General features: G+C 41.6%; 3 protein-coding genes across 4 annotated transcripts; 2 read left to right on the top strand and 1 right to left on the bottom strand.

Annotated features, from left to right (window-relative positions):
• Positions 1-7,442: 7,442 nt before the first annotated feature.
• prdx6 (peroxiredoxin 6) lies at positions 7,443-12,970 on the bottom strand. The gene is made up of 5 exons (XM_056378811.1): positions 12,810-12,970; positions 10,201-10,357; positions 9,089-9,232; positions 8,615-8,761; positions 7,443-7,789 (listed from the first exon to the last, which is right to left on the bottom strand). Exons 1-5 carry the CDS (start codon positions 12,899-12,901, stop codon positions 7,664-7,666), a joined length of 666 nt encoding a protein of 221 aa, XP_056234786.1. The 5' UTR covers positions 12,902-12,970; the 3' UTR covers positions 7,443-7,663.
• Positions 12,971-13,067: 97 nt separating this feature from the next.
• plpp6 (phospholipid phosphatase 6) lies at positions 13,068-21,417 on the top strand. The gene is made up of 2 exons (XM_056378810.1): positions 13,068-15,067; positions 17,647-21,417. The coding sequence occupies exons 1-2, from the start codon at positions 14,575-14,577 to the stop codon at positions 18,012-18,014; spliced, it is 861 nt and encodes a 286-aa protein (XP_056234785.1). The 5' UTR covers positions 13,068-14,574; the 3' UTR covers positions 18,015-21,417.
• A 149-nt stretch (positions 21,418-21,566) lies between these two features.
• On the top strand, positions 21,567-27,028 carry LOC130171036 (flavin-containing monooxygenase 5-like). Of its 2 annotated transcripts, none has more exons than XM_056378806.1 (11): positions 21,567-21,672; positions 22,452-22,590; positions 22,735-22,923; positions 23,021-23,186; positions 23,402-23,544; positions 23,648-23,847; positions 24,001-24,136; positions 24,233-24,452; positions 24,565-24,637; positions 25,291-25,543; positions 25,674-27,028. In XM_056378806.1, the coding sequence occupies exons 2-11, from the start codon at positions 22,459-22,461 to the stop codon at positions 25,821-25,823; spliced, it is 1,662 nt and encodes a 553-aa protein (XP_056234781.1). In that variant the 5' UTR covers positions 21,567-21,672; positions 22,452-22,458; the 3' UTR covers positions 25,824-27,028. The 2 variants fall into 2 exon arrangements, with proteins under 2 accessions (XP_056234781.1, XP_056234782.1); XM_056378807.1 differs by having other exon boundaries at positions 22,452-22,594; positions 22,739-22,923.
• The last annotated feature ends 228 nt before the right edge of the window (positions 27,029-27,256 follow it).

Raw genomic sequence — 27,256 nt, 5'->3', positions numbered from 1 at the left:
GGAGCATTAAATAATTTTTATATGTGCATATTAATCAAATGGCAGTTAAATGTGAAGTGAAACGCTGAGCAGCAGTGAGAATGATAAACTTTTTGGGGGAACATGTGTACACTAGTGTACAGAGTGTGTTTTTCTGACAACTGTTTGGTCATGTGACAAAGTTTGCGTTCAGCTGCACCCTCGGGTGGGCTACACCCACACCCATACACACATCGGTAAAGGGCAGCTCCTGACTCATGACTGCATAAAGGTTTGGGTGAGGCTAGAGGAGATGAGCAGTGAAGCGGACCTCAGCATCATGGCCACTGGGTCAGTCCAAGGTGTGAAGTCACTGACCCAACATCTAAGCTGTTTCTCTCACTGTCTTTTTCTTCCCAGCAGACAAACTTGGCCATTTGTTAGCACCCACAACTCACAAACTCATTTTCACCCCCCCCCCCCATTTCCCCCCCCTCAAATCCTCAGACCTACCTATGTATAAATAAACATGTGTACAGGCAGTCGACTCACCTTTCCTCACCACCATCCCCTACTCAAATAAACATGGGAGGGGGGAAGTGAGGGGTTAATAGGGCCAAGTTTAGGGGAAAGGAGGAGGAGGGAGGCAGCGATGGAGGCATGGAAGGAGGGGTGGAAGGTGAGGGGGGCCCAGGGGAGCTCATTATACTCAGACAGAGGAGACATTAACGCACGTACACACACTCTGACACACACCTCCAAACTTCTTTAACACACACACAGAGACTTATTACGCTCCATGTGTAGCATATGCTGGCTTAAAGCCCCATTAACACACAAAGTTTTATAAGCGCACTTATTGAAAGCAGTTACCCAGAAAACTCACTGGTTCCTGGTGGGGTGAAGCCCGCGAGCTACATTATAACATGAGAACGGAATATGCGCCTGTCTTCCAGGATGTCAATCTGCGTGTAGCAAAGACATGGACGGTGTTTTTAAGGTGGGATTTTGAGAAGTTAATAGTTTTATATCTTCTAGCACTCAGATGTTCCCCTTATTAAAGCAACATTACTCAGCAATAGGCAGGTATATTTGTGTTATCGCAGTAATATTAAACTGTTCTTTTTGTCTTTTCCTGCCTCTCTCTCTACGTTAGCTTGGCAGTGTTTATTTACAAGTGCTTGTTTTATGATCATCGCTTTAATTGATAGTTAACCATGGCTCTGCTCTCCCACTGTTGGATGAACATAAACAAGTACTAAAGCAAAACATGTGTTACTCTCTCAGCTCTCTCTCTCTCTCTGTGTGTGTATGTGTGTGTGTGTGTCTGTGTGTGTGTGTGTGTGTGTGTGCACATGACCCGCAGTGTGAGAGCCAGGAAAGCCAGACTGGTTTCATTATGCTCCAAACTAGCCCATTATGGTTAGGGAAAATCATCCAAACCCTAAACAGTTGCTATGGCAACGACATGTCACCTCTTTTTTTTTTTCTTTTTCTTCAAACGTCCCTCATTCTTCTTGCTCTCTTTTTCAATTTCTTCTGGTGCCTCACCTCCACCCATTCTTTGCCCCCTCCTCCTTCTCCTCCTCCACTCTCTCCACCACATCACACTGAACACACACAAAGGCACAAACTGCCACGCACTCAAGTTCACGCACACAAATGTGCCCCCCCCCCCCCTCCCCTCCCAGCGATAGTGTTTCACAACCACCTTCCCTCTGCCCTCTCGCACTGACTGCCCTCTGCTGAAAGAAAAATAAACCAATGGAAAAGAATACAGAGGATAAAAAACAGCAACAAGGTTTTGGAATTGTGAGGTCTCTATCTTTTTCCTCTCTGCTTCACTTTGTTCAGTTTTCTGGCCCGTCCACTTCTCTTCCAAGTCAGGTTTCTTTGTGGTGATAACAGCATGAGGAGTAATTGAATCATATTCTGTGAATGGTCAGTTTTTTACCAGGTCAAGATGGCTTTTATTACTGTGACTGGTTCTTGAATTTGTATTCACCAGAAAAATATTTTTCAGAAACAGAACCAAAATGGTAATAATAGTAGACTTTTCTTATATTTTAATGCTTAAACGTTAACCTTGTAAATCTCATAACTGGTTCAAACTCATGATGTGGAGCTAAGCCTGGTTCAAACCAACAAACATTTATTCTAAATGCTACATAGTGGAGATCCTGCAGTTTCCAGAGATACTACTATGGCTATTTTGGGGAAATGGGTAGAAAATCATGCATGATTTTTCTAACCTTAAAGAAATTGTTTATAGTTCGTAGTCCTTATTTGCTTACTTGCTGGGAGTTAGATAAAAAAGACTGATACCAGTCTCATGTCTGTATGCTAAATATGAAGCTACAGCCAGGAGAGGGTTAGCTTAGCTTAGCACAAAGACTACAGCAAAGATACAGCTAGCCTCTCTCTCCAAAGGTAAAAAATCTGCATACCAGCACCTCTAAAACTTAGTAATGATTTCATTTTATTATTGAAGTTATCAGAGTTATATCTCATTTGTTTAATCCACTCAAAACAAACAAGCTTTTATTTAACATTAATGGGATTTAGTGAGGAAGGCTAGGTGTTTCCAGCCAAGATAACTGACTGCGTATTTAACGGAGGTAAAAGTGGCATCAATGGTCAAACATAACTCTCAGCAAGAAAGCAAATAAGTATATTTCCCAAAATGTCAAACTATTCTTTTAAATCTATAGTAGAGTAAAGCTTTACTGCGGCAGATGAAGTAAAACTACAGAGTGCACTGGGAGTGTGTTTTAAGGAACTTCGAACACACATGCACACATGCTGAAAACATTATTAATGTCTTAAATGGATCTAGTAGTGCTGCATTTTGTGGCCTGGCTGGTGGTCTGTGATTCTTATTGGGTTGTGTTTGATGTCTCCTCTTAATGGCAAAGACCCTTGTGTTATGATTGTGTGTGCGTGCGTGCACACACACACACACAGATAGAGAAAGAGAGCGGCGCACTTTATTATGCGAGCACCCATTTGCCTTGTCGCTGTGATAAAGCTCTTGGCGCTGTAGTGGGCTTGTTTTAAAGCCCAGACACCCTTAGCCATTACTCAGGTGATATGCCAGTGGCTGGTGATCAATGTGTCTCTAATAGAGAGAATGGGGGGAGCAAAAAGCACAAAAAAAAGACAGCGATATTGATAGAGAGAGATAAAGATAAGCAAAGAGAGTGATTGCACTTTTACCTTCTCATCTATCACCCTGCTTGTACAGAGCACTAACTGACTCTAACCTGCTCTGCAGTAATAGCCTGTCTGGATGCTGTATTTACGATGTGCCATCAAAACAATGGCATTTATCTAGGCACTCGGATCATACACTTTCATCACTTTTATCATAATGTCTTCACCTCTGTGTGTGCAGGCGTGTGTGTGTGTGTGTGTCTGTTGAAAGGCTTTAGTTGGAGTGAGGAAAGCTCAAGGGTGAGTGTCGACTGCGAGGCGGTTAATGCTCCTTAAAGTTCAGCCAAATCCTAAGGTCAACACACATGTGTCTGTCTGACCTTCAATCTGTTCATCTGTCTTACTATCTGTCAGTAACTTTATCTTCTGTCAGACAGACTTGGTTAGTTGGTACACAAATATGCCTACAGGTTTTTAGAATCGCTCATAAGGAAGATTAAACAGCACCATGAATGCAGGAGAAACAAATAGACTTGACTGTTTTGTCTCTGCATGGGAAAGGGAAGCTGAAGAAGCAAAAAATTTTGATAAGCGGGGTTAGGTGAGATGGGGGAGGTGCCAGTGTGCGTTTGTGTGCTCAAGTGTGTGGGAGATGTGGAGAAGGGGGGCAGGCGAGAGTGCCAGGCAACGTAGGAGGGAGAAAGACTGAGAGCGCGTCTGGAAAGCATCAAGCCATAGCTCGGCATATGCACGGGTACATGCGCATGTAGGTTGTTGTGTAGCTCCTCTGGTCTCTGGCTTGTTAACCTGCAGGTCACGGGCAGCTTCAGGTGAGGAAGTCAATGCACGCAGCATGGGAATAATGACCTCTTCCATAGCGAGCTGGTGTTTTCATGCTGTTACCGCTCTGTGAACACCTTTTTAAAAAGGGATAATTTGGCATTTTAGGAAATATGCTTATTTGATGAGATTGATACCACTCTCATATGTGTGTGTGTTAAATATACAGCAAGCAGCCCGTTAGTTTAGCTCAGCACAAACACTGGAATGAGGGGGAAACAGCTAGCCTGGCTCTGTCTAAACATCACAAAATCTACTTGCACCTCGAAAGCTCAGTCATTAGCAGTTTACATCTTGTTTGCTTAATCTGTATAAAACATAAGTGTAAAAATAAGCATTTTCGCTTTCACAGCAGGTTCTGTGCTAGACTACTTCTTGGCTGGGCACGGGGACTTCCTGGGTTTTGTCGTCACCATGGTTCCTGTGCCAAACCACAAAGTGTCAAATTAAACAAGCAACATATAACATGTTAATTAGTGCACTTTAGAGGTGCTGGTGAGATTTCTGTTCCTTCTGACAGAGCTAGGCTTGTTTGTTTCCCCATATTTACATTCTTTATGCTCAGCTAAGCAGCTGCTGGCTGTAGCTTCATATTGAACGTACATGTATGAGATTGGTATCAATCTACACGTCCAACTCTTTGCAAGAAAGTACACGGTCTGAAAACACTTTCCCATTGGATAAGTGCTCCCAGACTTTTAGGCTCTACTGTATTTCCCCAAATATCAAATATTCCTTTAAGTCTCTGAATCCTGACAGTAAGATGAATGTTACTGCAGCAGCGGCAGACAGAGCTTGTTTAGCTGCCGTGTATCCTATCCCAGTTATTGTTTCTTAGGAAAACTGGAGCCTGGTCCGTCTGGGAGGAAAACATCTTCTCTGAGATAAGACAAGGCCACTCCTCTCAGAGCTGTGCTTATGCCTTTGATCAGCAGTATAATGTGTGTGTGTTCATCATAAAGACAGAGAGAGAGAGAGAAAAAAAGAGAGAAAGAGAAAGAGAGAGAGAGAGAGAGAGAGAGACAGAGAGACCAGCAGCTGGTATTGTGTTTGTGTTTTGCCCTGTGAGACGTGGCCCTGACTGGTGTTGTATTACATGTGCTAGTGTTGCTGAGGCAAGGTGGGGTGAGTTGGCTCGGTAGCCAAGAAGTGAGGGAGGGTAGGGGAGAAAGGGGTGGGAGTGGGGTGGGGGTGGGTTAGTACTGGGCAATTAAGCCAGTGTCTGACACCCAAAGCGCTTCTCATGCTCTGGCACAGGCTATTGTCGTCTGGAATTTGAGAAATGCATTTGATCAGTACGGTGCGTCTCTGTGGGTGTTAGTTTGGATGACTCCTGGGGACAAAACAGCCACCAGAGAAGGGAAAGGGAGAACAGACAGAGGAGGCAGAGGGCAAGGGTTGCCTGATGAATACGTGTACTTTCATCACACATTTGACAATCTAGCATTTTTGTCAAGGTGAATACTGTTTTTTTTTTTTGCTGCACAATGAGCAAATTTGATCCAATCTCTACACAGAAAGAGACTCTGCCATCGTGTGGAGTGACTTTTATTACTTTTATGGGCTGATTCTGTTAAGTGAGCAACTGATTAAAAAGAAAAGAAGAACAACATTCCAGTTCACATTGTGTGTATGACAGGAGCGAGAAGGAGGAGGGCTCAGAGATATTTTATCTGGCCCTGCACACACTATGCCTCCCTTCAAATGAAATCCCTTCTCTTCTCTTTGACCTCAACATTCCTCAGCCACACAGTGAACGCAAAGGCCAGTGTGTGTGTGTATGCATGTGTGCGTGAGATCAGTGTTCACCTTCACACTACTTAAAGTAACTCATACAATTCTCAGCCACGCAGTTTTGAGGGTTGAATAACTCAAAAGGGAAACCTAAACCTCAGTCCTGGCTTCAGTGGCACATCTACAGTCGAGGCCGACCTGCTGAAATGAGTTAATCAACTCATCTTGCTCTCAAAACGAACATTAGTTCAGGCTTTCATCTGTCTCTGAAATACACAGGTGTTGTGATGCTTCATAGATTTAAAAAAGGTAAATCTATATACACGTAAAGATAAATTTATTCTCAAAAATGCAGGCTTGACATTATGAAATCTGTGTTATAGCCTGTGCTGTTTGTTCAATTAAACCCTAATGCATTATTTAACCTCACTAACACCCTCAGAATAAAAAAAAAACTTCAGTGGTGAACAAAGTACTCAGGTCCTTTAGTTTACTACCAATACAACAATGTGAAAAATACTCAATTACAAGTGAAAGTTCTGCATTCAAATTTACACTTTAGTAAAAAAGTACATTAGTATTATAAGCAAAATGTACTTAAGTACAATATTCCCTATGACTGATATATAATCATATATGACATTATTAGACATGTTAGTTAGTTAGTTAGTTAGTTAGTTAGTTAGCTAGTTATGCCCAGTGCTTCCCTACCAAGGGATTGGGCCCTTTCCATAGGGCCACAGGATAAATCTGAGAGGTTGTGAGATGATTAACAAGAGAGGAAAGAAAGAAAAAAAAAAAAAAAAAGTACGACTACACAAAATTCTCTGACCTTTCTCTGATCTTTGCTTTTTTAGTGATGATGGATCCTTTCAACCATGTGGGCCTCAAACGGTTACTGAAGTGAAATCGGGAGCTTAGCCGGTAAACGTCGCTTTGGAGAAACTGCTAAAAACATCAGATACGTGACCAGGAGCCACAACTAGACACTGCTTTATTCTCATAAGTTTACAATTCAACATACCTATACCTATATCTGTTGATTAAATGTAGTGTAAAAAGTACAATATTCACCTCAGAAAAGTAGTGGAGTAGAAGTATAAAGTAAAATCAATATGGATATAGTTAAATAAAACATAAGTACCTTAAAACTGTACTTATGTACAGTACTTGAGTAAAAGGACCACTGCTCATCAGCCTCCGTTTCATCTTTATACTGGCATTTAAAAAGCCTTGACACTGATCATAGAACAAACAGGGCTATCAGTTTAAAAGGCTTAATCCATGGTACATTAAAAACATTTAGGCAGCCAGGGCATTAGCCTGTAATGCTGAGTTGGCAAAACGGATGAAAAAGTAGAAGGGGAAAGTTTAAGAGCTTTCTGTTTAGACTGAGAAATCTAACAATATGGCAGAAAGTAGATATCAATTTAATGTGGCCAGCCTGCTATTTAATTCACAGAAAAGGTAAATAAACTAGTCATTTGGGTTCATGTGGTACCACTCCCCGTCACTGCAATTGTTGAGGGCAGGTTGGTGCTTTCAGCCTTGTGGCTGTCAGTATCGCTGCATCAATCATTATGCATATACTGCCGCCTATTGATACATGGTGGTACTGCAGCATGGTGGTGTTTTTATTTTAGGTTGCAGAGGGACACCTAGTGGCACATCAAGTCATTGCAGAGGCAACTGTTACTAAACCTCCTAAAAACTCTGTTGTCCCAAAGTGGAATCAGTGTGAAAAAGCTCAAGGAACATGTGTTAAGAGGGTGTTTATTGAGGGAGGATAAAGGCACTGTACATTGACACTATAATTATCCCTGGTTTGTTGCTGTGCACGCGGCATGACTGAAAACACTCGTCCCCAAACCTGGAAAGTGCAATATATGATTTTGGTCAGTTCTCTAACGTGAATTATCAAAGGACTTCTGGGTCAAAGCGCAGTAAAGTAGAACAGGATGAAGTCCTTAGTGCGTCTTCAGAGCTGGGTGTAGCGCAAGTATTTCTTCCCAGACGGTACCTCTTTGGTTGTCACACCGTTGGGGAAGAGAGCAGCAGCTTCCGCCTCAGAGAGTGTGGGAATGACCATGACTTTGTCACCAGGCTGAAAGAGACAGGAGTCTGGTTTTAGCGTCTAGCCTTCACATGCTGATACTCACGCAGCGGTCTCATGTGGCTCCTGCGTCATGTGGCTTTCAGTCATTTTCTTCAGTGTTCCCACTCAAAATGAGGTCACCTACATACTTCAGTTGTTTGTCTGGAAGTGATGCCCTTATAATTCTCTATTTAACTCCTATGGAGATTGGATGCACTTGTTGGCAGTTGCTGTGCACAGAAGTATCTGCTAAATGAATGCAACGTAAGGTACATTTTTTTTTTGTTTTTTAATTGTTTCATAGAGGCAACCAGTTCCGCAGAGGGATGTGGGAGTCTGCAACTGTCATGTTGAAACTTGACTGTGTCTATACTATAGTGTATCTGAGCACATTTAAATTGGACATAGTCAGTGTTGACTTCAACCGTTTTCATTTTATCCAACAATGCTAAAATGTTTGAAGGAGAGAGACAGGCAGAGAAGAGAAGAGAGGAAATGAAGGGCTAGAGTAACAGCAGAAATTTTAAGGAGTACTTTTACATTTTGGGTAATGCTCATATTTGCTTTCTAGCTGAGGGTTAGAAGACTCTCATATCCACCACTTCACTTCACTTCACCAGGCCGACAATTAGTCAGCCACCATAAAACGATTGAAAATAGCAAGTGGAAAAAAAAAGTCTCTCTTAGTGTAGTTCTTAATAAGAGCTCAAATATTGTTTGTGCTTGATGAGCGCACAGTTAACATAACTGGCAAAGATGACTATGAATCCATTATGGTTTTCTATTCTCACCCAGGAAGTTGACTGATATGAATACAAAAGTTGAACGATGTACCTTCCAGTCGACCGGTGTGGCAACCTTCTTCTGTGCGGTGAGCTGCAGAGAGTCGATAACTCTGAGCAGTTCGTCAAAGTTCCTCCCTGTGGTGGCGGGGTAGAGGATGGACAGCTTCAGCTTCTTGTCGGGGCCGATCACAAAGACCTGAAGTGAGAACACAAGGGTTTTACATAACATCCAGAATATACTTCTCTTTTTTTACTCTAGTAATAAATATGTCCACAAAAAAATAAAATAAAAGATAAAGTTTCACTAACCAAGTGAATTAATATATTTTTTAGTACAGCATGTCATCAAATCCAGTTTATATACAAAAATGGACAGCTACAAAGAAGTCTGAGAATAAAGCCCAAAGCCTTTCACAGGAGAGTAAGTTCGATATCATCTTGTCTTTTGGCCTTTGTTTTTACACTGATGGAAGGGAGGAAAGGAGGAAAGGAGGACTGCAGGAAAGGAGGACTGGTTTCTTACACAGCGAGCAGTGAGGGGCAATCCATCCTTGTCTCTCTCATCAGGGTCCAGCATGCCCAGCTGGACGGCCAGCTCTCTCTTGTCATCAGCGATGATGGGGAAGGGCAGGGTGCTGTCAGCCTCATTGTTAAATGCCATCACATCCTACACAAAGAGAAGGGACATACAATTTCAGCTTTTACACCTTTGCTTGGTGGTTATGTCAGTTAATTATTCTCTCCAGCCTGGCACCACAGGTTTGATGAGGTTTGAATCCTTAACTCTTTCATGAGCCATAAACAGTAACAGTGTTACAGTGTAAGAGTACAGACACCATGGGGGCCATAACCTACATGCTCAGACACTAGGACTGTTCTGCCACCTCACAGATATTAAACATAATCTGGGAGGAAAGTGAGAGAAAACAGAAAGCATGTACATTTCTATGTTATTGGCAGGGAGGCAGGTGGCACTAATGTTCAAAACCAGTTCATCTAAGTGTAAGTTGTCCAGTGAACTCGGACCAATCACTGGGCTTTCTGAGCAGGCGTTGTTGTAATGTGGCAGTTAAAAGACAATCACAGTGAATCCCCTCTGTGTCGAGGGGAAATGGATTTGGAGGCAAGCGAGAGCCAAGTTTTAAAATGATCCTGACAGAGTTTAAATTCATAAATCTGCAGGGTTATAAACATCAGAATGTGTATTGGCAAAGTGTCTTATCCTAACATCAGGAGTAAGACAGCACCATTTAGCTGCAAGTTTCTAAATAAGAGTTTCCTCTTAAGACCTGTTCAGAAAGCAGCTGAGAGACACTTTCACTGAGGAACCGAGAGAACTCCTAAACTAAAGTAAGAGGAAGGGCTGACCCTGTTGCTATGGATCCTCTGTCTGAATTCACTTACTCGCTCTGTCTACATGATTGGCTGACAGCTGAGTGGTCTGTGTCATTGAATGTGAAATAAAATATTCATCAATACATAACAGCCTGAATATACACAAAACTGGATTGGGCTAAATAGACTGCATGATTAAAAAAATAAATAAACTATAAATGAAATGAAATTTTAAAAATGGAATTTAATTTAATTGTGTGTGTGTGTGTGTGTGTGTGTGTGTGTGTGTGTATCCCCAACCTTGCTCCAGTTGCGGTGATCCTCAACACTGTCAATGGACAGAGCAATCATCTTCACACCTCGTTTCTTGAACTCATCACTGATCTTAGCGGCGCAGGCCAACTCAGTGGTGCAGACAGGAGTGAAGTCTCTTGGGTGGGAGAACAGGACACCCCACCTGCAGAAGAAAAGATCCACGCAACAATAAGGTATCTTTTTCTACTCATCATTTTCTGGCTCAGAATCCTCATTGTGGAAAACCGCATTAGGAAAATAGCAAATAAGGTCATTGTCATCCAGCTACACTCATGTATTCCTCCTGACTGACCTCGAACAAAGCTTAGATTTTTATGGACTGGTCATGTTATGTCCTTCGAGACACAAGTTTAAGTAACCACACACAATATGAGGTAGACTAAAGGTCAAGACAAAGACAAAACAAAAGACAAAACTTCACAAGCTTCTACTTCTCTGTGCCTTTAATGCACTTTACATAGCTCATTTGAGGTGTTTCATGTTTGCATTTGTTCGAAATTTTCTGTTTTCTGCATTTATGAATAGACACACACATATTTCTCATTAGGTTAGGTTAGTAGGATTTAAAGAGTCAAAAAGACTTGAGAGTTGAAGAAGTGGGAGTTGAGACAACAGGGGGAAATGGCTAAAAAAAAAAAAAAAAAAAAAAAAAAAAAGAGAAAGACGGAGAACATTTTGTCTCCTTAGAGGAAATTCCAGCCACAGATTGCCACAACGGGAGTCTGTGAATAATCTGCAAGACTTAAAATCCAGCTGTGTTGCACTGTGGGTGGACAGTGTGTTTCACAAGGAGAGGGAGGGGAAGGGAAACACAGAGATGAGTCTTCCGGCAAAAACATCACTGAGCGTGTGACACTTTTTTGTTGTTGACCATTTTACTGGATGATTAGCCTCAAAACACACAAATGTTCTTCCTCATATGATTCTCTTCAGTGTGTTGCAATGTATCGTCACATGAGGATAGAAGCAACAGACACGCTACTTCTAACGGGCTTTGTGATCACATGATTATGGGGTGACCAGAAGCCCTGATTAGACAGGGACTCGATCAAGCATTTGCTCAAGTGGAACAGGCTGGAATGCTGGAAGCTGGTGTCGTTTTAAGTACTACAAGAAATTTGTATTTGTTTTTGTCCATAGTCCACACGTAGCCCACATTGGCTTTTCTGAGACCAGTGATTCTAAGTTACACAATGTGACCAAATATCTGGTTTTACACATTAAATGAGCAGCAGTGGTAGGCTTCAACAGAGGCTGTAGAAAGTGCTTATTTTGCTTCACAGGGATTGTTTGGTTCTAGCACTACAGAAACAAACTCAATCAGCCACTCTTGAAAAACTATGGAAAGATAAAAAAACTAGGACACCGTTTCAACAGATGGTCGCCTCTCACAGGCCAACATCTATTCCCACAGAGGAATGAATAATTTAATATTTGTTTATTTAAAATTTAAGCAGTCCATTTAAGCATGCTAGAGTATGTCTGTTTGGAAAATAGGGCCAGTCCCATGTTATAACGGCATATCTGCTGACTCATTGTCAGGACAAGGAAATAAAGGGAAAAAATCCTCAAAGACTATTTTAGAACTGAGATGGTGGTAGTAAGGCTGCAACTAACAATTATATCCATTACTGATTAATCAATCAAGTATTTTTTTCAATAAACATGACACCAAATTAGACCAAAATATATTTGGTCTAAAAAATGTCAATAAAATGTGAAAAATGTCAAAGCTTGACATCTTCAAATGTTTTGTCAGCAGGATCACATTTAAAAACCAAATATTATTTAATTTAATTTAATTTAATAATTAATTTTAATGAAAGTTTTTGGAAAATAATACAACAAAGTACACACTGTCCAAACCAGGCATGCAATACTCCCTTTTTCACTCTTGCTCTGATAAAAAAAAGAGGCCGAGGGTAACAGGGTCTCACATCAGAGCAGATGCAGTGAGGCACAGTTCCAAGTTCACACACAATGCAGGCCTTGTTCTGACTGTGCTTACACCTCACTAATGAACTGGCCTGCCAAAACAAAAACACCCCATCGGTTGATTCACACTGAATTACACATAAACAAAGTGATAACAAAAAAAAAAGCTTTCTGCCCTGTCTCTGTTTTTAATGTGCAGTTAAAACAGGTCCATGTTGTCTTAGCTAATCGAAAAAACACAAATAAAAGTTTTCTATATCTTGAAGAAGTACAATTGTAGACGTATGTGTTATAATACTAAGGATAATATAACACATTTATAGTACCAGTCATAAGTTTGGTCAAACTCTGTAAGTCATTATCCTTACCTAATCCAACAGAGTCATGCTTGTGTAACAGCCAGCAGGTGTCCCTCATTGTCACGGCCAAATACCTCTGTAGGCAGATTGATCTCAAGCTCACCTCTTGGCTTTTGAGTTCAAAATGAATCCTTACTGTGACCAGGGAAGTGCCGGCTCCTCGGTCTGACAACAGGCCTGAACACAACCTCCTAACGCGGCTCAAATACAACATTGCACAGTTTCAAGCGTTTTGCCGAGACTCAGAATGAAACAAATCAGTAACAATACAAAGCCTGCACGTGGAGCCTGCGCACTTACGAGCTGCCCAGGAAGTCGTGGAACTTGATCTTGCCGATGGTGGTGTCGGCCTCGAAGTTGGGGAACTCGTCTCCAAGCAGAAGTCCAGGCATGGTCGCTTCTCTGCTGCTCAGATACAAGAGAGAGGAAGAGGGACAGCTCGCCTGTCTGTCCAGGGGTGATCACTGATCAGCACCACATGAATGGACCCGGATAGGGAGGGACCAACTCCGTCACGTAGCTCATTGACCAACCAGAGAAAAGATACGAAACGATACAAAATAAATCTTTTAGCGACTTTATTAAACAAACATAGTTGCAGATATTTATTTTTAAAAGGCACTATTATATGTACAAACAAATGCAGGTAAATACATAGGTCTACATTTATAGAAACGAATAAATCAATTTATGACATTTTAAACATGAAAAAAAACATCAACAATCTTGTCCACAGTGTCTCTGAAAAGAAATTTTTTTTTGTTTTTACAGGTTTTTACCGGTTTTACAGACAGAATTATAGGCAGTTTAAAGTTCAACATGAAACTCGGATTTATTTACTAAAATTGAAGAAGTGAAAGTGATCTTTACGGTCAGTATAATTATTCTGCAGTTGTTCACGTCCGACTTGTGCTAAGTGCAAATGTACGTTGACGTTTGTGATCTCATTCTTCATTAGCCATGCGATGCATGTAGCTATTCATTAACTTCTTAATTTGATTCATGTTACTTAATCTGTTACTTTGGGTTTTTTTTTTTTTTACTTAAATAATGATGCATACTTCTCCAAGCAAGGTCACATGACTGCTGGGCAGAGAGCAGCAGGAGAACAGAGCTGTGCATGAAAGCACTCACTCCTCCCTATATAGTCCACTATATAGTGAATTTGCTATTTTGTAGTGCTGTCAAATTGTATAGTTAGAATTATTGTACCCTATATAGTGGACTCATAGTAGCCTATCCCATATTGCATCATAAAAAGTAGTGTACAGCCAGAAACAGTAAATATTTAACAGTAGCTGAAAACCCAGCGCTTCTGTTCAGCCACCTCCTCGTTAAAAAGGTCACATGCCAGTTAATTGCAAAAAGTGCCTACTTTTTCAAAGGTCATAACATAAACCATAAACCTAAAATATCCCGCTATTCATGGGAAAGAGCAAGGAATGTCAGCTTTGGTTTTGTATACAATAACTACTTAACTATTCTTCCTCAGGCAGAGATTCAGGAGGTTTATCCATGATGATGTTGTCACGACTCCCCAACACTGGTTATTATCAACATGTGTATTATAGTTTATTTTGAGTCATACACAGATACTCTGTCCCCCTCAGATGGATTATAGAACAGGCCCCCAGAGCAGAGCCTCTGTATGAATATGACAATAAACATTTCTTATTAGAAAGTCAATCAAGCAACAACCAAGAAGATCATCTTGACTACAAAGAGACACAAAATGAAGCAACAATAAATTATGTTTTGTGTCTCTTTGCAATGCCGTTTATACACAGTCTAGGGTTAGGTTGGTGCGTTCAAGTGGAATCTTTCATACATGGAGTGAGAGCCAAGAGGAAAATCGTCACGTGTACATTTCTAGTAAAACACAATTTCCCAGGTTGCTTTGCGATAAGAACAACAAAGATGGCGATTCAGCTTGGTGTTCGTAGACGTGATATGAATTGTGAGACGTACAACAGATGAGCTAAAGGAGCGACAACCGACACAGCACTGCAGAAAATTTACCACTGCGGTGTAACTACATCACAGTGAATCTAGACTGACGGATAAAATGCCTTCTCCCAAAGCTAAAAACCCCGGTCGCAGCGGAGGAAGTCCGGTGCTCGGCAGCTCTAACGGCCGTTACGAGTTCATGTCACTGACGAAGCCGCTGAACCGGTCCTCACCGCCGAGCCTCCTCCAGCGGCAGGGCTCCGACCCGACCACCGCCCGGCTCCGAGCCTCGGAGAGCCCCACTCGGCGCCGGGGCTCCAGCTCCTCCACGGGCTCGGGAAGCGGTCAGGGGCTGCCAGAAGAGGACGGTATACGGCTCAACCCGTCCTTCATCCGCGTAGCACTCAGCTCCCTGCTCGCCATCGACCTGTGGCTGTCCAAGCGGCTGGGGGTGTGTGCCTGCGAGGACTCGTCCTGGGGAAGTGTGCGCCCGTTAATGAAACTGATAGAGATATCGGGACATGGCATCCCCTGGCTGGCTGGCACCGCCTACTGTATGTACAAGAGTGACAGTGCTGCAGGACAAGAAGTCATGCTCAACCTCTTAATGGGTAAAACAACAACTCTGCTAATTGTTCCTCCATGTGTTGTTTCCCCGTGTCTCCCTCTCACAGAGAATTTAAACACAGTTACAGAAAGCTTTACCCGGCGTCTTTGCAGACATGTCTCTTGGTACCTCTGAGTTGCAGTATCTGTGTCGCAGCCTCCCTTTTCCTACCTTGTCCTGATTTGCCATGCGCGGCTCTGCTGTCAGAACTCATCTCAGCCATAGAAGAACTGATCCCACCTCCCATGATCATCTCCGTTCATTTTCTGACCCATTTTACCTTTCCTCCATCAGTGCAGGTAGCCCCTCACCTGTTGATGTCATTTGTTGTCGATTCTGGCCTTGCTCCAACTCCGTTTGCAGTTTCCCGCTCCCCATTTTTTTTTTTAACAACTATTGAATGTTTTCTCCAGGCTTCCTCCAATATATCTCATTCCAGTTGTGTCAGTCAGCCTACATGTCAGCATTGCCAACAGATGAATGCTTCTGATTCAATGCAACCGGGCCTTAATGTGCAGATTGGATTGTGTGAAATATAGAATGCAGCAGCATCTGAGGTCTTTTGTTATGCAGCTCTTCTCCAGCACACCATGCCTTTATTCACCAAAACATTTTCCATTTTTATCTTTGTTAGGATGTTCCCAACTCAAATGAAACATGGTGTGCAAAAGAGCAGTTGTGTGACATGTGTTAATTTTGTGTTGTTTGTATGTCTCCATCTTGGTTGGTCTTGGTCTTGTTGTTTTGCTCAGTAATATGAACCCACAACGGACTTTTTTATTGGTTCTGCGTAATTTTGAGTTTTTGCCCTGGTGTGGGATAATGACAGTGACACATACTCAGAAGTGACAGGTGAGTGATTACGAGGGAGGTAGATGCAGGTCTGTCTCTTTAGGTGCATGTTGCTCAGGTCAGAGAAGCTGTGAAGAACACGTCCCGCCACTCTATTGTGTAGTTTGTCAGAGATTTGTTGACAGTTGGAGTATGTGACTGTATTTATTAGGCCTGAAACTAAAGTAATTAGTAATTTGACAGCAAATGAATTGAAAACAATTATGAGAACGGATAAATGTTCAAAGTAATTAACCAAATAAATAACCAGATTCAGCTTCTGAAATATGAGGCTTTGCTGACAGAAACTGAAACTGACAAAGCAATAAGTTGCCTCTGTTATCAAATTGTACTGTATGATACAGTCCACCTCAGCTGTTTGTGTATGACTGATAAGATGTGTGGAATATAGGTTGCATTTAATGAGGCATTAAATGGTTGATTGCCCTTGTAGCAATGGAGCTTCCCTTGGGAGGACCTCCCTGTTTTCAGTCAGGCTTGCTCCAAGAGTACAGTGAAGGTACAGTACAGTAAGTATAGCCTCTGGTCCTCTGGCATTATAATTGATTGGTTTAAGAGGTATTAAAGTGTGCAAACCAGGTAAGCATCATGAAAGTCAAACATTGGTGTCTGGAAAAAGGAAATCAGATTAAAAAGGCAATGTATAAACCACAGTTTTGAACAACAGCACTTATTTGACAATAGAGTGCTTATCAATAATAAATAAAAAATCTACTGTTGCATATTAATTTAGGTGAAAATCTTTCATTGGACTCCCAGCAGCGATTGGCTCACTGCCACCTGACTGTTGCATTAATTTTTCAGTACTGCAGTCCTGGAGAACATAAAACATCTGATAAAAAAAAACAAACCTTATCATATGCTCAATGCAGTTGTATAGCATAAAAAATCCCATTATACTCCCCCTTTTAAATATGACTGCAGTTGTCCCTCCAGATATCATATATGTTGTTCTGTCTTGCTCACATGTATCTATTGTAAAATCTTGTTATACATGGAAAAAATTGTCAATTTTGTCAACATGCCAGCCTCTGCTGTCTTGACTACTTAATCTCTCGCAAGAAAGTAGTTTTAGATAGTGTTCGTTTTGCAGCGTCATTGACTCCTTTCATCAGTGCTGCTGTTTTAAGGAGATTTCTTTCAGTTTCATCATACTGACTGAATCTTTGTTGCTGCATTGTGGTGTAAACAACAAATACAATATTTGAAAAAGGCAAGTTTCACATGCACATATTCTAAAATCGAAAATGCTTTGAATGAAGATCAGGTTGGCTGCTGATTCCTGGGCAACTCCTCGCGGGAGCAGCTGGAAAACAACAACAAGGACAACATGTATATGGGCTGGATGCCTGTCGTAATACACTGGATTTATATTCAGGCTGTACCAACATTAACCAGGCAGCCACATTCAACACTGCTTTGGGTTATCAAGTTGGCACTGTCCTTTACCAAAAATTTCCTGTGTAGCCTCGTTCAGATTTCTTTTCTATATCAATCCAGTGAAACATTCCTTATTTTTTCTTTCAAAGTCATCTGTGTTTTTATAGTTGTGACGCAAATCTGTACCAAGGATACAATGATAACCACTGTTGCTGTTACATTATACCCCTTCCTTATATCTCTTAATGCCTTGTATCGGTTTGCCAATGTCCTTTGTGTTAGTGTGATTGCATTACTGTTCATATATTCGATGGTAACACATCTCCCTCCTCATCTCCTCCTTTCCTCCAGGCCTGCTGTTGGATCTGGTCCTGGTTGCCATTGTTAAAGCAGTGGTGCGTAGGCGTCGGCCCGCACATAACCGTATGGACATGTTCGCCACCTTTTCTGTGGATCGCTACTCCTTTCCTTCCGGCCATGCCACCCGTGCCGCCATGTGCGGGCGGTTCCTGCTGGCTCACCTCGTGCTTGCGGCCCCGCTGAGGGTCCTCGTCCTGCTCTGGGCCGGCCTGGTCGGGCTGAGCCGAGTGCTGCTGGGCAGGCACAACGTGACTGATGTGATGTTTGGGTTCTGGATGGGGTATTGGCAGTACAACCTGGTGGAGATGCTGTGGCTCTCACCTCAAACCCTGCAAGGGCTGCTGGGACAGTTAGCTTAACATGAAGGACTGAAGAAGGAGGAAATATGAGCGCTTGCACAGCTTTTCTCTTTTACACTGATATATAAGAGACGGTCGATGGTTCTTTGACTAGAGAAGAGATCTCTATCACACACATCCTTGTCTGTCCACAGGTATGCGCACTGTTGGTAGGCCCCTCCTGTTATCTCCATATTTAAATTGAGGTCAGTTTCCAATGATTTCCCCATTCTGCAGTTCATGCTTCTGTTCACCTCCAGCCACCACACCCAAACCCTCATGAACATTCATTTCACCCATTTATGTCAGTTATTATTTTCTTGACATTATCACTGTCACATTAATAATCAACCAAAATATATCACGTATGACTAATTACTTATCATTTTTGATGGATTACACATTATTAATATCAGGTCATGCACATAAATCCCTTACAGAGTGCTACCATGGACGACACAGCTGCCATATCATACCTGTTATTTGTACCTGCTTTAGTATTTCAACACTAAAACACCACTTGTTAAACCCTTTATTTATTAAAAAATGAAGGATGGTCTAAGGATAGAAATATATTAATTTTCCAAAACAATTCAGAAGAAGTGTGTGGAAGTCCTCTTCTCTAGGCAGTGACCATTTCAAATAATGTTTTGCGTATGAAGTCTTAGTAAAGCACTGACACACTGTACAACACATTTGTCTATTTAAGGAAAGAAAGGCTGTATATTGGATGGACTTGAGGTAGCGTCTTTACATCTTCATTGTAAAGTAATGAGCCATCCATTCACCAAACATAACCTGCTGAACCGAAGAGAAATGACCACAGTTTGGCTCGACTGGTGGTGAAGGAGCCACAGATTTGCTGCTTTACTGAGGAAAAAATAGGGCAAGTGTTTTCAGTCACGTTCACCTGCTGTTTGAAGTTAAAGGACTTTATTTGAAGGGCATTGAGTGAAAGACCATAAGCTGTGGTTTTATGAAAAGGATAGTGGCCTGTAGTCTGCCAACAAAATGACCGTTATGAGTTAATTAGCTTATGACTGATTCACCACATTGTCGTAGAATTGTTCTCTTTCTCAGGACAAAACCGAGTCCATCACTGCATTATACATATGAACATTTGGAAACAAGCTGTGAGCCTGTTAATTCAGTTTTCAATCAAGGTCTTGCTCTGATTTCATGAAACTCACATGACTTGCCTCTCATCTGAACACCTCTTACCTCTGAGTGTGAGGTATGCAACACGTTGCAGCTGAGGTCTACCTACAGCTCAGAAAAAGGGAAGCATGTCTAAATACCTGAAGTGTATTCAATTACACTGCAAGTTCAAACTTGATCACTGGCTCTGACTGAGGATAACACATTACATTCATCACCTCTCCACTAAATCTCAGTCTGAGAAAATGCTAAAATAATGTTATGGTTCTATCTTTATATTAAACAAACTGGCTTCTCAGTGGTAATGATCATTGAATGCAATCAGTGGAGAGACAGTAATTAAGAGCATTTGTTAGACGGTTTAAGTGGCATGTTAAAGTAATCCACTATGGATCCACTAATGTGACCTTTTCTATCACCTGAAATTTTGTTCATAAAGCGACTGTGCTAAACGTGCACTGTGAAACCTTCCTCAAAGACACTGACATTGCAATGATTCTCATCTCCCAGAATAGGATGGACTACGTTTATTCATTAATTGACATTTGGGGAAAAAAAAAAAAAAAGAATCTGAGAATGTGTAACTATTGACGTCATCTCCCATCAGTGATGTGGCAGTATCATGTTTGCATCGAGCGTGGATGAGGGTGGATGTCACAACTCTTTTAATTTGTTATGTCATGACCTGGTGTGCCGCCAAAGTTCATGGAGCAGTGATCAGGATCAGAACGTAGTGAAAAGTTTTGTAACCCACTACACGACAAGAATGGCCACAGAAAAAAAAAAAATCTGAGCCCTATTTTATTCAACATGATCAAGACAGCTTTATGGAAATCATCTACGTAAAGTAATATCACATGGTCAGTGTCTATGTGGAGTAATGGTTGGATAGATTTCAATCCTTTGTCATGTGCTTCCATAATGTTCTCAATTAACTATTAATTCTCAGTTGAAGATTCAAAAAGGCAATAATCTGTAAAGGGATCAATGTTCCAGTGTTGAACTGTTGCAAGGGATACTTTGACCCACTGAGCAGGTCTGAAATCTTAATGTTTAGCCACATATGTAGGCCAGGGTGGGGGGGGGTGGGGGTATCCTTTCCAGCGTTGATGTCACTTGGTCTGTTCATGGGGGTGTGTTAAGGTGCACATACGAAGCAGCATGTTTAATGATTACACTACATCTGCACACTGACTTGGAATTGAATGCCATGCATTGCCATTGCGCATTTGACACACACACACACACACTTCTTAGCACTGCCAGAAACCAGGACTTGTCCATCTGCAGGTGCATCCTGATTTCCAAGTGTGCTGATCTGTGTTAATTTGTCTAATAATGGGGGTTTTGGTCAGATATGCCAATATTCGGTTTTTTGTAAATGTATTTCAGCTATTTACAATTTCTTTGACAGAAAGAATGTCTAAGTGTGTGTGTGTGTGCGTGCGTGTGTGTGTGTGCGTGTGTGTGTGTGTGTGTGTGTGTGTGTGTGTGGTTTTTACCAATCTTGTACTTCACTTTCTGAAAGATTTTTGACTGTGAGCCACTTCACGTGTCCTCTGCCAGTTGGTCCAAACCAGATCCAGATATCTGGTATGAACCAGCGTAATATAACAGGCTGTTCCCTGACACACACTTGTGCCCCATCGTAGACTGTTTCATTGACCTCTTACATGCTGTGCCCTCTTTCTGCAATAACTGACCAATGATCTTCCCAGTGCGAGCGATGAGACGACCAACGAGTGAGGTGGCAGCTTTCCACCCTTTTTGTTTTATTTCACTACACTTCTGTGGCAAATCTCAAAAATATGCTGGACGGTGAACATTGTGACCAAATGATTTTTTACAATTGATTTATGTTGTTTTACATGTTGATATTGAGAAGAATCTTAAATATGAGACAAAATGTTTATCGCAATGAATATATTTTATGTGTTGGGAATAGATTTTGCACATTCTTCCTGTCGCCTGTTGATACCACCAATAAGAAAAATGCATTGATTTATTTATTCAGCTCTTAAAGATCTTCAGCAACATCTGCTCTTGCACATTGTCAAACATGAAGTCGGCCCCATTGTAGTGCACTCAGTTTTGCCTGCTATATAATATAAAATGTTAATGTATATACATATGCCTTTATGGACATGTGATTACACTGTGTTATGTTCAGTGGATTTGAATGTGCTGTTCAATATTCTTTGAAGGGTTCTTGCTGAATGATTTGATTGTAGTTGTGATTTTTAATTAAATGGGGAACAAATGCAAACCTGTCCCACGTCATGTATGACAGAAATGTTACTCATTAAATTCCACCCACATGATTTAACTCAGAATAAGCCAATTGAACTTTAGTCAAAGTCAAACCCATTGGATTTCGGGAAACACAGCCTAACTCACCTTTTTTGGGCAAGAGTAAAAAAAATGATGCACCTCTTCAGTCACTGTTTCAGTATAAAAGTCTTTGATCTGTGGACGCTCGTCCCACTTGACAGGCACACAAGACCAACCCGCAAGGATCAAGGTAAGACAGAAAATGAATTGTCGTGCTGGTATAAGTAACCGTAGAGGGTGTTTTTAATTTTAATGCCATTGTATAGTGAATCTGCAATATTTTATTCTTGTGCATATTATTAAACTGCAACGTGAATGTGAATGAAAAGAAGGAAGATGAAATACAATTATTATAATTGATTAACTTTGTTTTTAGCAGTTTTTTTGGTTTTTTTTAATGCATAACTTTGGAGAAAATCGCATCCAGTAGGTGATTCTAAAGTTTCAGTGCTCTCAAAGAATATCACCTTTTACTTCTAGGAATTGAGAACGTTTTATGACAGAACCTGAGATTAGGGGAAGATAAATCGGGGGATAAGAGTTCAATAACATAAACAATGGCTAAACCATTGGTGGCTTTACTTTGTATGTAATCAGTAAAATCTTCATAGCAATTCTATAGTCCAATGCAAGGATGGTAAGATATCTGATCTACTTCCTTGTTCTAGTTTAAAGTCTAATTTTGAATGAGTTGAAAATGAGACTCAGCTCTTATTACTGAAGCATGATCAGGAAGTTTTTTACTTTTATTTTTTAGCACAAGATTTTAATATAGTGCAAATTCCAGCACACATTAACATGCCTTTAGATACAGTAAGACATTGCCTACACTCAACATGCATATGTTTTAAATAGTAGAATGCACATTGTCATATTATTGAGCTGGGCAGGATTGAGAGTTGCACACATGAAACTATGCACTTAAATATAATCAGTAAAATTCACTTTTTAATCCTTCTCCTGTTGCAGTTCCATCATGGTGCAAAGAGTAGCAGTGATCGGGGCCGGCCCCAGTGGCCTGACCGCCATGAAGGCTTGTCTGGATGAGGGCATGGTGCCAACCTGCTTCGAAAGCAGTGATGACATGGGCGGACTGTGGAAGTTCAAGGCAAGTCACCGATTTAGAAAGAACAAAAGCTGACAACCGTTTTGTGTTAATGCCCCGATGCCCCAGTCGTTTCATATAAAACTGGATGACGATGATTAAGTTGCTGTCAAACTTACCAATCCTTATTCCTCCTCTTCCCTGCAGGAAGTGTCTGAGCCAAACAGAGCCAGTATCTATCGTTCCCTCACGATCAACATTTCCAAGGAGATGATGTGCTACAGTGACTTCCCCATCCCTGCTGATTACCCCAACTACATGCACCACTCCAAAATCCTGAAATACTTCAGGATGTATGCAGAACACTTTAAACTGCTGGAACACATTCGCTTCCAGGTAACTCAACATGACAGAAAAGAATTCCATATGTTTTACTTCTAGTTATGTCCATAGATTAATACTCACTCAATCACTTCTCAATTGTATATCTCAGACCTCAGTGAAGAGCGTCAGACAGAGATCAGACTTTGCTCGCACTGGTCAGTGGGAAGTGGTGACTGAGACCAGAGATGGACAGGAGGAGCGGCATGTCTTTGATGCAGTTATCTGCTGCGCCGGTCACTACACCTATCCTAACCTGCCACTCAAAGACTTCCCTGGTAAAGACTTCCCCGTTTTACAAAAATCTCACCCGGCTCACAAAATGAGGGAGATTTTTACATTATATGCTGAAATACTAACATTACTGCAGGATCGTGTAATTTTTCACCTCTTGTTCTTGGCAACAAGATTCCTACATCTGTTCGAACGCACGTCGCCATTACAGCAGGCAGAGTAACACCATTTATGAAAATGTAATTGTGCTTTGTTGCAGGAATTGAGACGTTTGAGGGAAAATACTTCCACAGCTGGGACTACAAGGGGCCTGAAGACATGTACGGGAAGAGAGTGGTGGTCATCGGCATCGGTAACTCAGGTGGTGACATCGCTGTGGAGGCCAGCCGAGTGGCAGATCAGGTGAGGAAGTAATTCTTGATTGCATTTGTCTTCTTTTGATGCGACACGTTGATTCACGATTATTAACACAAGTTGTGTCCTGTCTTGTCTTCTCGTTCTGCAGGTGTATGTGAGCACTCGTCGCGGTGCTTGGGTTATCCGTCAGGTTTCTGACAACGGCCTGCCAGTGGACATGAAGTACAACACACGCTTTGTCCACATCTTGTTCCAGCTGCTGCCGATCAACTTCCTCAACTGGTTTGGTGAGAAGAAACTCAATGCCATGTATGACCACACCATGTATGCCCTCAAACCCACACACAGGTAGGTGCTGTCAGGATCACACAGGTTATTGCTCTGCATAAAATCTGACTATTTTTCACGTGTGCAGGAGTATGAGTTACTCTGCATCTGTCCCGGACATCAGAATTTCTCTCCCTTTGTCCTCTGATCTACCTTTTTCCGCTGCCTCATCAGGCTCTTCAGTCAGATCCCGGTGATCAACGACGACCTGCCTTTAAAGATTCTGTGTGGGTCAGTCATTGTCAAACCAAATGTGAAAGAGATCCGCGGCTCCACCGTGGTCTTTGATGATGGCAGTGTTGTGGAAAAGGTCAGAGAATTGTGTCTTCTAGGACACCCACATGAACCTTTGTTCACTTCGAGCACAATTTGAGCTTATCACTAACTTTTCTCCTCCTTGTTACAGGTGGATACAATTGTATTTGCCACAGGATACAACTACGATTTCCCCTTCCTGCCAAGCAGTGCTCTGTACAAGTCTGGGCACCGTGTGGGTCTGTATAAGCACATTTTCCCCCCCAACTCGGAGCACCCAACTCTGGCTGTTGTGGGTTTCATCCATGCTCTTGGAGCCATCATGCCTCAGGCTGAAATGCAGGCCCGCTGGGTCGCACGTGTTTTCAAAGGTGAGGCTGGCTTCATATCCGGTTTATCACCTGCCATTAGTCTGGAGTAGATACTTCCCAAGCACATGTCAGTCTGTTCACCCCTATCTGTCTTCTGTGTTTTGCTCCTCAGGACATAAAAAGCTGCCCTCAAACAAGGCCATGATCAAGGCTGTTGAAAAGGACACCAAAGACATCGACAAAAAGTAAACCCCCCAATATTTGTTGCCTCATAAATTTTGCAACCAGTATTGTCCCTTTTTTCTGTCCTATAAAAAGTTAGATTAATAAGTTTCTAAATTGTATTTTGGCCACTTGGGGGCAGCAGAACAAGTTGTAAGCACAATGACACACTGATATATTGTCACCATAAACAGTTGCCTATTGCACATTAGCATTTATTTGGAGTCATGTTTGCAAGTTCAATTTTCACTCTCCTTTTAATGTTAACTTTTTTGGGGTTCGTGGGTGGGGGAGGGGCAGCTGCCTGATGCGCCTAGAAAATAAGTTGACGAGAGCAGAGCTGTGTGTGGAAAAAAACCAAAATGCTCCTTAGAGTCGAGGGATAATTCTCTGTGGGTTTGTGACTATGAGCAGCCACTTTCACACTACAGATATTACTTTGATCAAGCTTTAGTAAAAAAATTTTGATTAGTGCAGCTTTAATCACAATTAAGTATCTTAAATACTCCTGCCGCTTTTATAACTTCTCGAGCAACTTTGAGCAACTTCTCAAATTGAATTATTTTATTCATGGATAGCAAAACCACCTGAGTACAGACAAATAATGCTACATTTTATATTCATACTGAACTCATACTATACTGAGTCATTAATTTCTGGTTTATCCTCTGCACAGCTACATCGTGTCAAAGCTGACACCCCTGCAGGTGGACTTTGTTTCCTACATGGATGACATAGCTGGAGAGGTCGGAGTGCGCCCAAGTCTCCCCTGGCTCTTCTTCACAGACTACGCACTGTTTAAGAGGGTTTTGTGGGGACCTGTCACGGCCTACCAGTACCGCTTGATGGGACCAGGGAAATGGGAAGGAGCCCGCAGGGCAATATTCACCCAGTTTGACCGCATGTACCAGCCCCTAAAAACCAGACAGGTCTGAAATAAATGTTGTTTCTCCTACATTCTATAAGTCTTGTGTGTAATGTTAAATATATGTACACCCCACATCATTTTAACATGAAGTACAGTATACATATGTAAACGTATTGTTCCATCTCTTCCAGCTGGTGGAGCAAGAGCCCTCAAATTCTGGCCGCCTGATTAAGCTGAGCCTGACCCTCATGGCCGGAGGAGCTGCTGCCTACTACGTCCATGTGCACAACCCAACCACCATCTCCACCCTGCTGTCCAAGCTCCATCCACATACAGTCTGAACATGCTACATGTGAAAAAAACCTCTGAAACATACGCGCGCGCACACACACACACACACACACACACACACACTGAAGGAGCTTTTGCTGTTTAGAGAAAAAAAACTCTCACCCCCACAGGGTGAGTGCAGTGTTCAAAATACTCAAAAGACCAGTGAATGTCCACACCAAAGAATTTAGTTCAAATTGTTTAGTGAATCTTTTCAGCAAGCAATGAACAATTACAGAATTCTGGATCAGATGTGCCTTTTCCTAACCAATAACAAGTGTTGGTCAGTCCACAGTCTGACAACCTAACTTTCCCTGATCCAGTGTATTTATACAAGTACAAACAAAGAAATGTGCATGGGCGTTTTGTCGTCTTCTGATTGGCTCTGCTGACTTCCTCCTTCCCATCTGACTCCGACCTCAAATGTCACCTAAAGCTCAGCACGCTCAAAGGAAGACAGTTAATGCATACATATAAATTACCACTAATCTACCTCTGTTACCTCCGGCTGCCCCCCTACACATGCCCATAGGGTGATCTTTATCAGTGGTTGTAAATAGTTTCCCGGAGGCAGATGTTTAAACGACCACTCACCCTTAGCACCTAAATATCCACTAGTATAAATCATTAAACAGTTTTAACTTTAATAGTCTAAAATACTACAACAACACACACACACACACACACACACACACACACACACACACACACACCAAATACCATATCTACTGTTTCTAGATCCCCTGAGAAAATATAGTTCAGTATGCTGCCGTTTGGGTTGTGATTATGGCCAATGACTGTAGGGGGCACTGTCTGAGCTGCTGATTTGTGCAACAGTTATTATTGTTTCTTTTTGTTTAATTTATTTAAATTTTTAAACTTCAGTTTCTCAGTTATAACTAAATACTGAAAAAAATAAACAATCACCCGATGTATGAGAAAAATGCAAAACAGGGTTTTCAGTGTCACAGTCACACACTTTTGTTCACCCACAAACCTTCCTGACCTCCACATTCTTACAGTACTTTCCCCCTGCACTAGGGGTAGTAGCTAAATGTGTCTCTTATTATTTTGTCATTTCTGTGTTCTGTGTCTGTTGAGATTTACTGGATAGTTAACAACTAAGCTAACCAGGCGTATTCATGTCCTATTTAACTTTAAGTCCCCATGAAGATAGAATATTTTTCTGGTGTGAATAAACCATTATCTCATCTGAGTTTCTCCTTGTGTTCAGCTTTATTGGAATGTCAACATTGAAATTGAATACCTAGAGTCTTTGGAAAAGAAAAATCCAAGGAAGTCTTAGTATAAAATAATGGCTGACACCAACACATTTTGGCTAAAAGGTTTCCAATAATAGAATAATATGCATACTAGTGACCATTAATGAAACAAAAAAGACCAAGTTATTTGGAGGATTCATTGTAAATACAGCTACATACAG

Source organism: Seriola aureovittata, chromosome 6 (genome assembly GCF_021018895.1).
Source record: "Seriola aureovittata isolate HTS-2021-v1 ecotype China chromosome 6, ASM2101889v1, whole genome shotgun sequence".
NCBI lineage: Eukaryota > Metazoa > Chordata > Actinopteri > Carangiformes > Carangidae > Seriola > Seriola aureovittata.
Note: the sequence above shows the minus strand (reverse complement) of the source record. Positions and strands in the feature narration are given on the sequence as shown.

What these genes read in the sequence shown, in the direction of transcription:
- prdx6 (XM_056378811.1), bottom strand. Translation starts at nt 12,901, where the DNA reads ATGCCTGGACTTCTGCTTGGAGACGAGTTCCCCAACTTCGAGGCCGAC. An exon ending in ATCACCGCAACTGGAGCAAG is followed by an intron (nt 9,233 to 10,200) that starts GTTGGGGATACA and finishes CTCTTTGTGTAG; the next exon opens with GATGTGATGGCATTTAACAA. An exon ending in TGCCCCTCACTGCTCGCTGT is followed by an intron (nt 8,762 to 9,088) that starts GTAAGAAACCAG and finishes TTCTCACTTCAG; the next exon opens with GTCTTTGTGATCGGCCCCGA.
- LOC130171036 (XM_056378806.1), top strand. Translation starts at nt 22,459, where the DNA reads ATGGTGCAAAGAGTAGCAGTGATCGGGGCCGGCCCCAGTGGCCTGACC. An exon ending in GCCACTCAAAGACTTCCCTG is followed by an intron (nt 23,187 to 23,401) that starts GTAAAGACTTCC and finishes GCTTTGTTGCAG; the next exon opens with GAATTGAGACGTTTGAGGGA. An exon ending in ATGGCAGTGTTGTGGAAAAG is followed by an intron (nt 24,137 to 24,232) that starts GTCAGAGAATTG and finishes TCCTTGTTACAG; the next exon opens with GTGGATACAATTGTATTTGC.
- plpp6 (XM_056378810.1), top strand. Translation starts at nt 14,575, where the DNA reads ATGCCTTCTCCCAAAGCTAAAAACCCCGGTCGCAGCGGAGGAAGTCCG. An exon ending in CATGCTCAACCTCTTAATGG is followed by an intron (nt 15,068 to 17,646) that starts GTAAAACAACAA and finishes CCTTTCCTCCAG; the next exon opens with GCCTGCTGTTGGATCTGGTC.